The sequence below is a fragment of the Centropristis striata genome, chromosome 15 (genome assembly GCF_030273125.1).
Source record: "Centropristis striata isolate RG_2023a ecotype Rhode Island chromosome 15, C.striata_1.0, whole genome shotgun sequence".
Classification (NCBI taxonomy): domain Eukaryota; kingdom Metazoa; phylum Chordata; class Actinopteri; order Perciformes; family Serranidae; genus Centropristis; species Centropristis striata.
This window is the reverse complement of record NC_081531.1, coordinates 9,761,547-9,777,029: the sequence shown is the minus strand read 5'-3', so window position 1 is coordinate 9,777,029 and position 15,483 is coordinate 9,761,547. Positions and strand designations below refer to the sequence as shown.

At 37.1% G+C, this 15,483-nt stretch overlaps 2 protein-coding genes across 3 annotated transcripts in view; one reads left to right on the top strand and one right to left on the bottom strand.

Annotated features, from left to right (window-relative positions):
• The window catches only part of mtmr4 (myotubularin related protein 4), a 52,445-nt gene extending 50,264 nt beyond the window's left edge, over positions 1–2,181 (bottom strand). Inside the window, exon 1 of one of the 2 annotated variants that reach the window (XM_059351465.1) lies at positions 2,159–2,181. The gene's annotated coding sequence lies outside the window, so the exon portion shown is untranslated. Of the gene's footprint in view, positions 1–2,031; positions 2,053–2,158 lie in introns of those variants that run through there. The other variant, XM_059351467.1, reaches the window with a different exon arrangement.
• Positions 2,182–4,778: 2,597 nt separating this feature from the next.
• hpda (4-hydroxyphenylpyruvate dioxygenase a) lies at positions 4,779–13,813 on the top strand. Its single transcript, XM_059352267.1, has 14 exons — positions 4,779–4,846; positions 5,008–5,034; positions 5,222–5,284; positions 6,679–6,783; positions 6,865–6,907; positions 7,013–7,095; positions 9,530–9,619; positions 9,697–9,803; positions 9,901–9,978; positions 11,064–11,226; positions 12,330–12,401; positions 12,539–12,661; positions 12,754–12,870; positions 13,527–13,813. Exons 1-14 carry the CDS (start codon positions 4,844–4,846, stop codon positions 13,638–13,640), a joined length of 1,188 nt encoding a protein of 395 aa, XP_059208250.1. The 5' UTR covers positions 4,779–4,843; the 3' UTR covers positions 13,641–13,813.
• The last annotated feature ends 1,670 nt before the right edge of the window (positions 13,814–15,483 follow it).

Here is a 15,483-nt window from a genome sequence, read left to right as displayed (position 1 = left end):
ACACTAGGGTGTGTACTATTATATAATAAGGTGAGGTGTTACTATTTATTCCAGGTACCACACCTTTCTGGCATTATACGCACTTATGAATGTAAAACCTGTCTTCAAATACACATTCTGCTACTGTGTACTTTGTTCATTAAGCTTACAATGAATTACAAACACCTGGTTGGTAAAAGGTTATCTAATTAAGTTCATGGTGTGAGTTATCCAAAACACACAATTGTGTCATTGCCCGTTTCTCCAATCAGTCAATCAGCTCCTTATTTTTACTACCCGTATCAATGGCGTGACAAAATACAACATTAATCTAAACATTATAATCTACACTTTAAGACAATCTATCTATCTATAAAAGCAAGAAGTGTCTGTGTGTGTGTGTGCGTGTGTGTGTGTGTGTCTAGGGCATATCTTGCTGACCGTTAGTCAGACTGACCTAAGATTTCGTATGTGGCTTATGCATGACACAAAGGTGTGCATCCTGGATTTTGAAGATTTTTGAATTCATTTTTCAACTCATCATTATTTACGTAGGACGTGTTGCAGCATTGCACTGTTTCTGATCGGACGCCTTTTAGGGGAGCTCACGCCTGACTCATCTCATCTGTAAGTCTATTTAGCCTACCTATCTTTCGGAGTTTTAAAGTGTGCTACAAGGTTTGATTTTCCAATAATATTCGAAAAGTTTCGAGCGAATATCAATGTTCAATGTGTATGTGCTGGATGTAAACTTATTCCCTCCTATATCTGTGTCTGTATATATGTCTAACCATGTTGAATGATTACGTTTCTTTTTCTTTTCTCTTTATATCTCAATGTACATCCATGTATTACCCAACATACACATTGTATATTAACACTACGCAAGAGTATTACACCTCATTGTACATCCCACTTTCACACACAGCCTCATTTGGCCATAATTTGAAAATCTACTGAATGTAACACTATACGAATACATACTTCCTATGGGCACTGCACTAGTATGCATAATGAGGACAACAGATAAGGCATGTAAAAAGGAAATGATCATAGATTTCCGCAGGCTCAAGCCCCCTCTTCAGCCAGTGAATACCTGTGGGGAGGACATCAAGGTGGTGCCAAGTTATAGGTGTATACCTGGATAATAAGTTGGACTGGCCCCGAAACACTGACACTCTACAAAAAGAGCTTTTTCTTAAGGAAGCTCTGGACATCTGTAGTAAGTTGCTGCAGATGTTTTATCAGTATGTGGTGGTAGTGTGTTGTTTTATGCTGCAGTCTGCTGGGGAGGCAGCATCAGACAGAGATGCAAGGCGGTTGGACAGACTGGTCTAAAGAGCTGGTTCTGTGGTTGGAGCCAGGTTGGACACACTGGAGGAGGTGGTGGAGAGATGACCTGTCAACATGTTCCAGGCCATCCTGAAATACCCAGATCATCCGCTACACAAAACCTTTATGGACCAAAAAACAGCAGTGGACGCTCCTCCAGCCACCAGGCTGTCTAATTCTAACAGAGATTCTACCAGACTAACTGAATTTCCCTTCAAGGATAAATAAAGTAATTTTGATTTGATTTGATTGATTTTGATAAAAAGGAGAAATACTCAAAGCAAGCCAAGTATTTACAGAGACAGTGAAAGTGTTGAAGATTAAGCACTGGGGTTTCATTTCCTCCTGAGTATTAAAAAAGTCCAGTGAAGGATGCCAGGGTACTTTCCCCTGACAGAAACAGTGTATTTAAAAATAAATTCCCCACATTAACAGTAAGACTGTCAGCTCCACTGAATAACAGGTGCTGTGTTTGACTCGTGACAACACAACAGGTGTGACTGTATGATAACAGAGATAAAGTTTAAAGACACGTAGGGTAAAGGTGAAAGTGAAAGTGGACTACAGCCTCACCGCAGACTGGCACTGTACGAGGAGGCGACTAGTTGACAAACCGAAAGTGTGCGTGTGTGTATGTGCAGTGTTTGCAAACGTTAGCATCATGCTAGCTACCGGATAGCAACATTACTAGAGGCTGGTGTGTAATATTCGCTCATTTACCGACAGAAAACGACAACACGGCGTAAGGTTCACACGTCCAACATTAGTCTGACAGCCTGAGAACATGTCACATACAATACGTTAAGTAGAAGTTACTTAATTTTAAAAAATAAACCGAGTTACTCACTCAGAAAGAATCAGCTGACACAACGGTGACTCAGTAGACTACTCAACTTCCGCATTCTTGTGTGATGACAACAGCGCTAGCCAATCGTCACGCAGGAAACTGAGCATTCTGGACCAATAGCGCTACAGGATTCCTATCGACCAATCAGAACTTACAACGGTCAAGCAAGTGAATTCCACACACCCACAGCAGAGCCAATCAGGAGCCACACAGCTCCTGAAGCGCACCAATAGAAAATCACAGCGCGGCACAAACTGAGCACACACATACACGGTCCTTTACGTGCGCACACACACGTTATACTGGTCATAACCTGGCCGGGTTTTCTCATACTTTCAACAGTAGAATAGATCAATAATTCGTGAAATAATACAAAAATAGTATATTAAACTAAATACTTAACTGAAATGCAAATCTTTGAAAATTAATTTAACAATTAAGTCAATGATTTTTGAAAAAAATCCTAAAATAAGTCAAGCCAAAGTTTATTTTTAGAGCATTTAAAAACAACCTTACTGGATCAAAGTGCTGTACAGTTATTAAAATACAATAAAATCATACACAAATATAGTAATAGATAAATAAAAATAAAAAAAACCTAAAACAATAAAATAAGACTAAAACAATAAAATAGTAATAAAAAAACTCAATTTAAAAACAGAGTTAGAATTGAAAAAGAAATAAAAGAGTAAAAAGTAAAAAGCCAAGGATTCTTGCCTAGCTGGGACTGAACGTCAAGGAAAATAAATAGGTTTTTAAATAATGTTTGAATAAAAGTAAAGTAAAAAAGAGAAATAGTAGTAGCGGTAAAACAGAGAAGTATGAAAGGGAGGTCAAAACCACCTTTAAAAGGTCATAGGAAAATGAGGAAATGACATCTGCAAAGCAAAAATACCTAATATTCTTATGTTCCAGTTTTTCAGGTGTCTAGATCTGCTGATTTTTTAGGGTTCTAAGTATAGGGTTGGACGTTAATTAATGAATTATTATGAAACACTTCACTTAGAAGTGACTCAGCAGGCCTAGTTATGCAGTTTTGTAGGGACAATTATTATTATGATGCCTGTCTTTCTCGTGCAGCTCCCTGTCACAGGCAGCGAGAGGCACATGTATATATAACGTACATGTGCCGTGCTCGTGCAGTTTACAGCAGTGTATCTGGGGTCACACTCTATTTTTGTTCACCAGCCTTTTTCTTTTTTCTGTAACAGCCTGGAACTGACCTCGTATGCTCTCTGATACCAGTCAACACAATGCCTCACTGTGTCACATGATCACCTAACTGTATGTTAATGTATTTTTAACAGCCTCAAATACTGTCAAAAACATTCAGAGAAATACATTTTTTCTATCATAATAAGGTTTTTTGATATGACAGATACTTTGATGAAACAGAGAACAATAAAAAGGAGAATGGGGTGTTAATGAATTAAGTTAAACTTATGATAACATGATAACAGCCCATTATTTATCCTTATTTCAGTGTCTGAGTTCTTATGGAAAGGGAGTCAAAGGCTCTTGATTGAATATTTAATTTCTCAGAAGAATTATAAAAAAAGAGAAATTGTTCAAAGTCAGTTGGTAGAAAGTTCTGGATTTATGACTGATCATGTAATTCATGATTGCATATCTGTTTAAATCAGGCAAAATTGCTCCCTCTGGTGGTGCAAATCAGAAACAAAAAAACAAGATTCTCTCTCTCTCTCTCTCTCTCTCTCTCTCTCTCTCTCTCTCTCTCTCTCTCTCTCTCTCTCTCTCTCTCTCTCTCTTTACCTCAACACTACAACCAATGTAATATTTTTGTATTAATCTCCTAGTTTTACTCTATAGAATAGAATAGAATAGAAATACTTTATTTATTAATCCCGCAGGGAAATTGTGTTTGTCACAGTCAGATAGAAATGGCAAGAGAACAGAAAACATTTGAACACTATACATATGGTCACATCAAAAGAAAAAAACTTTAACACTATACACTTTAAAATTTAACACTATATGCATGGGGTTTAAATAACAGTTAAATAAAACCAGTGACAGTAAAAAAAACCTAAAAAACAAGTAACCTTAAACTAAAAAAACAAGTTACTGTTAAATAAAAAATAAATGTAAAAAAAATCAGTGCGAGCTATTTATAAATTTAAAACCTTATGAGAGAGTTTGTGTTTATGGGAGACTGTACAGAGCAGACACTGATTGTTTAACGTGCAGTATGCATGTGAGGGAATTGTACTTATTTATTGCACAAACAAGATCGGAAGCTATTGGACCTGATTTTACACTCTTGTTTTAAGTTATAATAACTCTTTTTTTATTAAAATAAACACCCATCACTTAAACTTACTGCATGTTCACCTGAAAGGTATATTCAAGCAAAAACATCATGTACCAGAGTGATTGGACTCAATATTTTCCCAATGCTGAGGTTAATGGGTCAATGTTTCTTTGACTGAGACTCTACTATAGGACTGACTACTGATTAGACACTGGACTCAGGAGGGATGACAAAACTTTGTACTTTTTTGCCTTAGTGCAGCAGTAAGCGAGGAGGAGGAGGACAGGTGGGTGTAGATCATAACGAACCAATCACAGTTAGTTATTCTGTCAGTACTTATCTGCACCCCGTCAGGCCGGGCGCAGATTTTGATCATTCTTTTCTCTGAAGTGCGGCCGGTCTACAATCACAGCATGGTAAGAAACTCAATTATGATGAGAGGAGGCTCTCAGTTGTGGGACATTAAACATTGTCTGAGCGCAGTAATTGAGGAGATAATAATTATATCTATTGACTGTGGGTCAGTCTGAGCACTTGATGAAGTTATAATGATCTATATCTTTCCTTTTCTTTTTAGACAAGCTACACAGATAAAGGGGAGAAGGTAAGATAAAAGTATTCTCTGCAGATGGACAGGATGTTATTTGATGTATTTGAAGAAGGCCTGAATGAGATATGAGATTTCATTACAAGTGTTTAGTTGAAGCTAATCATTTAATGGCTCTAAAGCATAAACACTTAATTAAGGTGCTTCTTATCAGCCTATAAAAATCTGTACTTTTGCTTTATAGCATGCAAGAGGAAAGTTTCTCAAGTTTCATCACATCACCTTCTGGGTCGGCAATGCAAAACAGGTCTGTAATCGAACAATGACTCAAAGTTTACTTCTTTAGTTATTTGTGACAGTTTGAGGATTTCGATACAGTTCATCTAAATCTTTTCCACCCAATTCATTCATACATGGATCAAGATGAACTTTGAAAATCTGGACATTTTGAGCATTCTGCATCTTCGTCATGCTTTTCTATACTTTCTTCTATATAAATTATTGTGTTCCAGTATTTACAGAAACATCTGCAGGTTAAGTCTAAATTATTAACTTGTAGCCTCTGGGTTTTTTTATTGTCCAAAACCATTCAAAAACATGCGGTCCTGAATAATTGATACTGACAATTATGATATAATTAGTATAATATAGACGTAGAAGTACTAGAATATAATATTTTACTGTTTACTGTTTTACTGTAAGAAACTCCACTAAAGTTAAAGTCCTGCATTCTAAAATTCTAAGGTATAATATATATATATGTATATATATATATATATATATATATATATATATATATATATATATATATATATATATATATATATAAATTATGTTTTTGGATGAATATTTCTGCTATGTGTATGTCTCATTTTACTGCTGTAGATGCTAAAGTTTATGCTAATTTTCACTCCTTTATATACTGTTGTGTAGTTTAACCTACAGCATTGCATCATATCCTTTAAAATCATCATGTTTGTGGTGTCCTATGAGAACCATGTATCTCTAAAAAAAAAAGAAGAAAAAAAGGTTTTCATGGTTTCCCCCAAAAGGATTTTTTAAAGACTTTAATTTGATTTAGAAGTAGGAAAAGTTTCTTATCACAAACAAAGGACAATTTTCCTGTAAATTTTTATGAGAAAAATATCACATTTTTCAATGCAAAAATGACATTAAAAAAATAAATCAACTTCCACTGACTTCAACTTGGAGAATGTGAAGATTTTGGTGCTTTTCTTTGTCATATATAATCAAAAACTTGATATCTTTTGGGTTTTGAGGGGGAAAAAATCTATATTGAATACAACATCTTCACCTTTGGGAAAATATAATGTGCATTTTTAAAAGATATTATGAAGTATTTTAAACAGGAACATTTTCAGAGGACATGCTGCAGATGAATTGATAAATATAAATAATTTACCCATTTTCATATGGCCCAATACATTTAATTAAAATGACATGCGATGTAAGCAGAAAACATAATAAATCTGAATTACTTTTAATATAACAAACATGAAAACATACCTGTAGAGACTTTGTGGTTCAGCACACAGGCCAGACGACACACAGCATGGATTGTGCAACCCAGAATCAATATATTTCTGGCAGGAAGGGAAGTCTTTCATTTAACTCTGTCTTGCAGCATATAGTCCATCATAAATTCTCCTCACAGCAAAGACTGAGCTGATATCTTTGCAGGCAGCCTCGTACTACTGTGATAAGATGGGGTTCGAGGCTTTGGCCTATAAGGGTTTGGAGACGGGCAGCAGAGAGGTGGTGTCTCATGTCATCAGGCAGGATAAGGTATGCAGTCTGATTGAATTAACACTCATTATATCAATGATCAATGATTCTGATACACAACAACTACTTCTCTCCTTACAGATAATATTTGAGTTTCAATCTCCACTTAATCCTGGAAATGAAGGCAAGTTTTTTATATATATATAATATAAGATTATATAAAATATGATATGCTGTGAACATGATATACAGCGTGTTTGCACTTTAACATGGTTTCATCTCCCCTCAGAGATGGGAGGACACTTGATGAAGCACGGAGACGGAGCCAAAGACATCGCTTTTCAAGTGGAGGACTGTGACTTCTTAGTCAAGGTAACAATGGAGGCGGAATATGAGCTGAATATTAATTGCAGGAGCATGAAAATTATGTTTTTTTGTGTGATGTGACCAGTGTGGCCAACTGTCTGAAAAATTACAAACGTACAATTATTACAAACATTACTCCCAAAGCTCTGTGATTATATACACAAGACATTTTAGACTACCAAAATGTTACAATAATTGTCATAAAGTAAAAACACATTGTAAAAGGCTCAAAGTCTGTCTATATTCCTCTAATAGGATCATAATTTACAAAATAAACATCATGCTGTATTGAAGAAGAATTGAAACTAGCAATAAGACCGTAAACTCATTAAGAAAATGTTTACTGTGGTAATAAATCAAGTGAGAAGTAGAGTCATTTTCTCATAGACTTCTATACAGTTAAACTCATCTTTACAACCACTGCTGGCCATTTAGTCAGGCGGCTTAGGACCAGATTTAAGAAGAATGGGGACACACCAGACAAAAGCATCAAATTTTTTTCCAGATTGCAGATCGGAGGTGGCAGCCATATAAAGTCTATGAGAGCCAGTATATCTTCAAAGCCACTTAGAAGGTCAATCTTGGTGTCATAATATACATTTTCTGGGTCAAAGAATCATTTAAAGCTATTGAGAATATCACTAGATGATTATTTGATCAAATAGATGTTCATTTTCACCATGTATTTATGTAATTCAAAGTTCCTAAGCGGTCGGACCTACATAAAAATTGAAACCTATGGTGATAGAAAGCATGTGGAAAAATTTGGTGCATTTGTCCAGTGTGTCCCCTTTATTTAGCTAAGCCGCCTGACTAATTAGAAATAATGCAGGTTTAAGTCACTTCCACATTGGCTTCAATTTCAAGCCGGAAGATTATTGCTTGGTTTTAGAAGTCAACTGTGATTGGTCAGTGGTGAGGGTCAGGGTAGCCCATTGGTCAGGGGATATGTCCTGAACCAATCAGGTTCCCTGTGCTGATCAGGTTGTGACAGGTGTCTCACCACTGCCATAACAGTCCAGGAATGACTGTAACCTCACTTTCTACCTCTATCCTGACAGAAGGCACAGTTTTTGAATACAGACTGTTGGCATTTCTCTGTGGATTGAGCTTTCTGATAATTTCACAGTATTTATGCAGCGCCTAGAGCTGATTTATCATTTTAAGAAAACATTAAAATATTCCTTTTTACATTATTTGACCTTTATATATACAGTCATGGAAAAAAAATATTAGACCATCCTTTTTCTTCAATTTCTTGTTCATTTTAATGCCTGGTACAACTAAAGGTACATTTGTGTTGGACAAATATAATAATAACAACAAAATAGCTCATAGGAGTTTAATTTAAGAGCTGATATCTGGACATTTTCCATGGTTTTCTTGACAATTATTTTGGTTATTATCAAGAAAACCATGGGAAATGTCTAGATATCAGCTCTTAAATTAAACTCTTATGAGCTTTTTTGTTGTTATCATTATATTTGTCCAAACAAATGTACCTTTAGTTGTACCAGGCATTAAAATGAACAAGAAATTGAAGAAAAAGGGTGGTCTAATAATTTTTTCCATGACTGTACATGTAGAGGAGTGAAATATACATTATTTGCCTGGAGTAAAAATATAAAGCAGCAGAAAATTTAGATAAAAGTTCAAATTAGTACTTCAGTAAATGTACATTGTTCATACATACTATAGTTTCTAAGTAGTTGAGGTAAGAGAACTAACAGATTTAAAATCCCTCACTCTGATTCAGTCTGAAATTTTCTTTTTCAAATTTAGTTAAGCCCAACATGATACTACGTGTGGTGCACTCAGTATGTGTTGAAATAGGAACAAACATGCTGGTGGTGCAGCTTTGATGTTTAGTGGCTCATTTGAACTCTTTACCTCAGTCAAGGTCAGACTGGTGGTTAGGATTAACTCTCTCTGTTGACTGTCAGGTCAGAGAGTTAATCCAGAGAGCACTACAGCTGCATCTCAATACATTAGAATATGATGGAAAAGTCCGTTTCCAGTAGTTCAAGTCAAATAGCCTCAACCAAGTATTGAGTCATATCAGAGGCCAACATTTCCATTTTAAACATACTTTTTAAAATTGGTCTTTTGTGATATTAACATTTTTTTGAGACACTGAATTTTAGGTCTTCATTAAATGTAAGCCATAATCATTATAATTAGAAGAAATGTAATAAATTAAGACATGAAATGTTTCATTCTGTGTGTAATGGATCTGTATAATGTGTTATTTCCACTTTTTTGTATTTAATTACTGACATAAATTAACTGTTCTATTATATTCTAATTTATTGAGATGCACCTGTATTGGTGATATTCTGTCTTCAGCCACTGGAGGGCCTTCAAGAGCTGTCATTAGAAAGAAACACTGTTGTTAAGCTTCTGTATTTTCCAACTGATCCCAAAACTATCCCACTGACAGACAGCTAAAGAGCGAGGAGCTGGAGTCATCAAGGAGCCCTGGGTGGAGCAGGACAGCCATGGGAGGGTCAAGTACGCTGTCATTCAAACGGTATGTAAGCACATAATGTTATGTATAAAACATGTGAATTCACACATGAAACTGGAATCATTATTTTGTGTCCTCAGTATGGAGATACAACACACACACTCGTTGAGTACCTCACTCCCTACAAAGGCCCGTTCCTGCCAGGATACAAACAGCCCCTGTTTAGAGATCCTCTGTTAGCCAAACTGTGAGCGATTTTCTGAAACAATATTTTCCAAAAATGTCTGCAATGCAATCTCATGGAAAAGTACCAATGCAGTGTGTTTTTTTTTTCTTCTCTGAAGTCCAGTAGCAGGTTTGAACTTCATCGATCACATAGTGGGAAACCAGCCAGACGACCAAATGGTGCCAATATCAGACTGGTAAGATACCTGTTAGAGTGCACGTACACATGCTGGGCACAGCGGACACACAGGGCAAAAGGACAAGTAAACACTGCACACGGTCACTCCAACTCTGTCACAGCGTGACATGTTGGGCCAGATATTCAAAAGATGAATCCAGTAGAACCATGACTGGAATATGAAAAAACCCCAGCATATTTTCACCCTAAACCTGATTATACAGTCATGGAAAAAATGATTAGACCATTGTTTTATTGAGTTTCTTGTTCCTTTTAATACCTGGTACAACTAAAGGTACATTTGTTTGGACAAATATAATGATAACAACAAAATAGCTCATAAGAGTTTAAATTAAGAGCTGATGGTTTTCTTGATAATGATTTTAGTTATTATCAAGAAAACCATGGAAAATGGTCTTAAATTGAAGAAAACAAGGGTGGTCTAATATTTTTTTCCATGACTGAAAAATGTAATAATAACAATAATATAATAATTTGCCCAAAAATTATTTAAAAAATAAATAAATAAATAAATTGGATTTTGGAATTATTTGACACTGATTCCACATTTGTAATTTCCAACCATGATGCATTATACTGAAAGCCCTATTAAAGGGAAATGATCATGCCCATACCCAGGTTGATTGTTCATTAGACCAGAGTGGATCTTAGATTAGACTCCATCTGATAATTACAAAAAGATGCAGAAGATAGTGAACATTACACAAGTGAGAAGTGAAAAGAAAACAGTTGATTCCATCTAAATGTAATAAGGTGTTGCATCATAGGTAAACATGTTGTTACGACATTAGTCAGGATATTTTATTGCATTATTGATCAAGTTATTCTCCTATCAGGATTTATTACATTTTTGATCAGATTAAGTGTAAATTTGATTACATTTTCAGGGAATTATAACATGATTAGGCACTACAAGCCCAATCATATTATAATCATGTTATATGTTATAATCATGTTATATGTTAGCCCAATTGTGTTTTTGAAAAAAGGGTGTAAAGTGTATCCAGACAATACCAAAAATAGGCCACGGTTTGTTCACTTATCTTATCATCTCATTTTCTGTGTGTGTTCTCCAAATTCCAGGTATCAGAACTGTTTGTTGTTCCATCGGTTCTGGTCAATAGATGACAAGCAGATCCACACGCAGTACAGTTCACTGAGGTCCATAGTGGTGACCAACCATGAAGAGACCATCAAGATGCCCATCAATGAACCTGCAGTCGGGAAAAGAATTTCACAAATCCAGGTGTGACTTTATCACTTCAGTTTATTGCTACACATTCTGTTTACCACAGGCAGCTTAATACAGGACAAGTAGAGTATTTTCTTGAAATATTCTTATGAATATATTTATTCTGGAAATCTCAGGGAACACAGATAGGTGGGACAAGTTTTGAATGCCTACATGTGTGTTGACTCAGCAGAGATTAATATTAAACACAGAATGCCTGAGAGCCTTGCTGCATTATATTCCATTATACTTTTACATTTTGAATAGTCCCTTGTCTCCTGAATTTTGTGTTTTTCTTAAATAAATACATTTTTACCATAAATTGGTGCAGAAAATCGGTACAAAATATGGACATATATACAGCTCTGGAAAAAATTAAGAGGCCACTCTCACAAATGTTTCTTAAATCAGCATATCTACTTCTATGGCAGCCGGTCCATTCCAGTGTCGATTCCAACACAAGGCTCCTCATTCTGCTTAATGAGACACTGATCAGCTGATCACCTGAACCAAATCTGATTTTATGAGGACATTTTTTTTTTTGCATTATCAGATTATTTTGACCAGTTGTCATTTTCTGATATTTTAATTTAAAATTTGGCCTCGCCATATAGGCATTGTCTGACTCCTCCTCACTCCGAACTAATCCAAAAATGGGCAAAGAGTCGGAGGATAGGGGAGCTGAAGAGGGCCGAATGAAACATAGTTGCTGAAACACGCCACACCTGTGATTGCACCCACCTGTCACTCACAGCGGCCATGTCCTTAATTATGCATAACTTTAAGCCTTAATATAATTCAAACAGGTGATTTTTTTTTTTTTTTTTACAAAAAGCCACCCCTTGAATAGTTGTAATGTGGGAAATTAACCAAAATCTTTTTTTTATTTCAGTCTGTAAACATGTTTATTTCTGCTGTAAAGTTGGGCATTTTAACATGGGGGTCTATGGGGATGGACTCACTTTTGGAGCCAGCCTCAAGTGGCCATTTGAGGAACTGCAGATTTCAGCACAACTGCGTTGGCTTCATGTTTTTGCCCCGGAGGTTGCTGCTTGTCAAAACTCACCAGATTGCACCTGGCTCTGCTGCAGTGCATAATATTTTCTTCCTCTTCACAGGAATATGTGGACTACAACGGGGGAGCAGGTGTTCAGCACATCGCCCTCAACACAACAGACATAATCCAAGCTGTGAGTCTCCTGTGTTCCATTAATACCAAAATGTCATATTATTCCACAAACTTCATCTTCACACAGCTGCCTCAAATCTACCTGTAAAGGCGAGTTTTAAATCCTGCTTTTTTTTTTTTTTTTTGGTCTAAAATCAGGTTGTGAACCTGCGCGCCCGAGGGATGGAATTCCTCTCAGCACCTGACACGTACTACGTCAGCCTGCGGGCCAACCTCAAAAACGCCAAGATTAAAGTGAAGGAGGATCTCGATCGTTTACAGGTGAAGAGATGTAATATTATTACATCAAGCGGGACATAATTCACAGCCTTTCTTGCTCATATTTTAAAATATAAACTGTGTTTCCTTTGAAGGAATTGAAAATCTTAGTTGATTTTGATGACAAGGGCTACCTCCTTCAAATCTTCACCAAACCTGTGCAGGACAGACCAACCCTGTTCCTGGAGGTCATTCAGCGTCACAACCACTTTGTAAGTACCACAGACCAGTTACACAAACTACTGGTGTGACTGGTAATCTGAGGGTAATCTTACTGTGGTGGGATCTGCAGGCCTGTGGTCCTGTTTCTTCCCTTCAGACAGACAGACTGAACACCTGTTTGCAGCTCCCACCCAGTGTGAACAGAATGACAGAAGCCCACTTGTAAAAGCTCAGTAAATCTATCACAGATACAGATTAAAAGGCTGCCTGCTTCACAGCGAGGGGGATCTTTGGATTGGGTTTCACCCTGTGGCACTTCATTTATAACACCGAGCACCCGTTCTGCTTGTCAGGACAGGCGCATCTTGTCACTCTGCAGCGTTTCAGCGAGCCTACAGATGTGGATACAATGCATGAAAGTGAGAAACTGAATCTGAACCACAGTAAAGAATCTCTCAGAGCAACCGCCAACACTTGATCTTTTGATTATCCATGAAAATATTTACATGATTAATTTGCGAGCCCTGTCCCTGTCAGAGCCGAGTGGATGTTTGAACCCTGTGAGAATATTTATCTGCCGTGATCCAACATCAAAGTTTTTTAACACCCCGAACAGAGTCTGAGAGAAGATCCCCAGAGCCATAACAAATGACATAGAAGACGGCAGATCTTTGGGTAATTAGCCATCTGTGTGTTCTCTCTCCAGGGCTTTGGGGCAGGAAACTTCAAGTCTCTCTTTGAGGCCATTGAGAAGGACCAAGATGCCAGGGGCAACCTTATCGCACTGACACCCGAAGGGAAGGCCAAAGCCTTCTACTGATCCTCCGACTGCTGCTGCCAAACCACACTTTGACTGTTAAATAGAGGCAATCAACAACAGTATATCAAACACGTTGAATATCTTTAAGTGACAAGGTGAAAGTGCTATCATATAGGCTTCAAGTTATCTGTAAAGTGTATGCTGTATGACTCAATAAAGAAACTGTTCATGCAGGTTGTCGTGTGTTTGGGAAACATTTGGAAGGAAGGATTGTCTGAATTTTTGGGGAAAGTTGATATTTTATTTGCTTCCGTCAAACAATACCATATGTAAATATAAAGCCAGTGCCAGCAGGTGGTTAGCTTAGCTTATCTTAGCTTAGCATAACACAAAGTCTGAAAACCAGACTGCGTCAAATATCATGGTATATACATATACCTTCACCTTCTTGGAGGTCACACAGATAATTATGGCAAATGGACCTGCGACCACTCAAAGCGCTTTACACTACAGACATCGCTCATTCACCCATTCACACTCACATTCATACTGGTGGCAGAGACTACCCTAAACGTCTTGCTCAAGGATACTTCGACATGTAGGCTGCGACGGTCAGGGATCGAACCACCAACTGAGCCACAGCCGCCACAATATAATTATGCAGATGTTCAAGCCTAAATATAGATTAAAAAGTTTTTCCCTTGAAAAAAAGTGGTAGTGCGGCATTAACCTAACATGTCCTAACAATGGCATTTACAGATCTGGTATATACACAAAAAATGACACAAGTTGATCTGGTGTATTAACCTATTAATACAACGATGTAAGGGTCTCTGGGGGAGTGGAATGGGTGTTGGGTTATATAAGAAAATGAAAATATGTCTCTTCGATTGTACTGTTTACTGCAACTGTGAATCAGTAAAAATATATTAAAAAAAATAAAAAAAAAGTCCACCAGCACAGTGGCGGAATTATCAAGGCGAGAGCGTTTTGGTCTGTAACTCCTGCATTCAAACTATGTCACACATAAAAAAATAAAAAGATTTCCACCCGCATAATAAATATATATATATATATATATATACCCGTATAATATTCATTCATTCATTCATTCATTATCCTTAACCTGCCAGACTATCAGAGGGCAGACAATCACTCTGTCTATTTAGTTTATTAATAACAATGAGTGTTGTTTGATTATTCTATTTATTTTGATAATATCTTGTTTTGCTAGTTAATTGTTTAGTTTAGTGTATTTAGTTTACATAGTATTTTTGTGTTTCATGGAAATTGGGTTGACACCGGCTGAGGTTATATAGGTAGGAGGGTAGGCAGAGGGCCGTCATGCACCTGGGAGGGCCGATGGCTTTTTAACACAGCGAAGTTAGGCAGCAGGAGCCATGTTTCTTTGTTCTCTTTGTTTGCTTCCTCGTAATGGATTAAATAAACCTTTGGAACTCACAGCTATGCATGGACGTCAGCTTCTTTGCCTGCGTAAACCACACGCCCACGGTGCATCACATTCATTATCCTTAACTTGTCCGCACTCGGGTCGCAGTGGGCTGGAGCCAATCCCAGCTGACATTGTGCGAGAGGTGGGGTATATATATAGAAAACAAAAGACTTGTGAGCCTTAGAAGTTGTCCAGGAGGAAATGTGAACGAGTGCGGTTACATGAAACTAGAGCAGGTAGTATGCCATGCCACATTGAAGCCGTAGTGCATGTTACACACTAGGTGACACTTCTTTTTCCAACTCATTCAATTGGTATTCACTGTTGCACATAGCATTCAAACTCTCAAAAGTTTACAATTCAGTCAGTCAGGTAAGTTTCACTCAGCCTGCGACGGGGCACTGACACACTGATCACAGACTAATTAAAAATGGTCACATGCACACATTT

Coding starts and splice junctions, on each gene's coding strand:
- hpda (XM_059352267.1), top strand. Junction 9,804..9,900: donor GATCCTCTGTTAGCCAAACT/GTGAGCGATTTT, acceptor TCTTCTCTGAAG/TCCAGTAGCAGGTTTGAACT. Junction 12,871..13,526: donor TTCAGCGTCACAACCACTTT/GTAAGTACCACA, acceptor TTCTCTCTCCAG/GGCTTTGGGGCAGGAAACTT.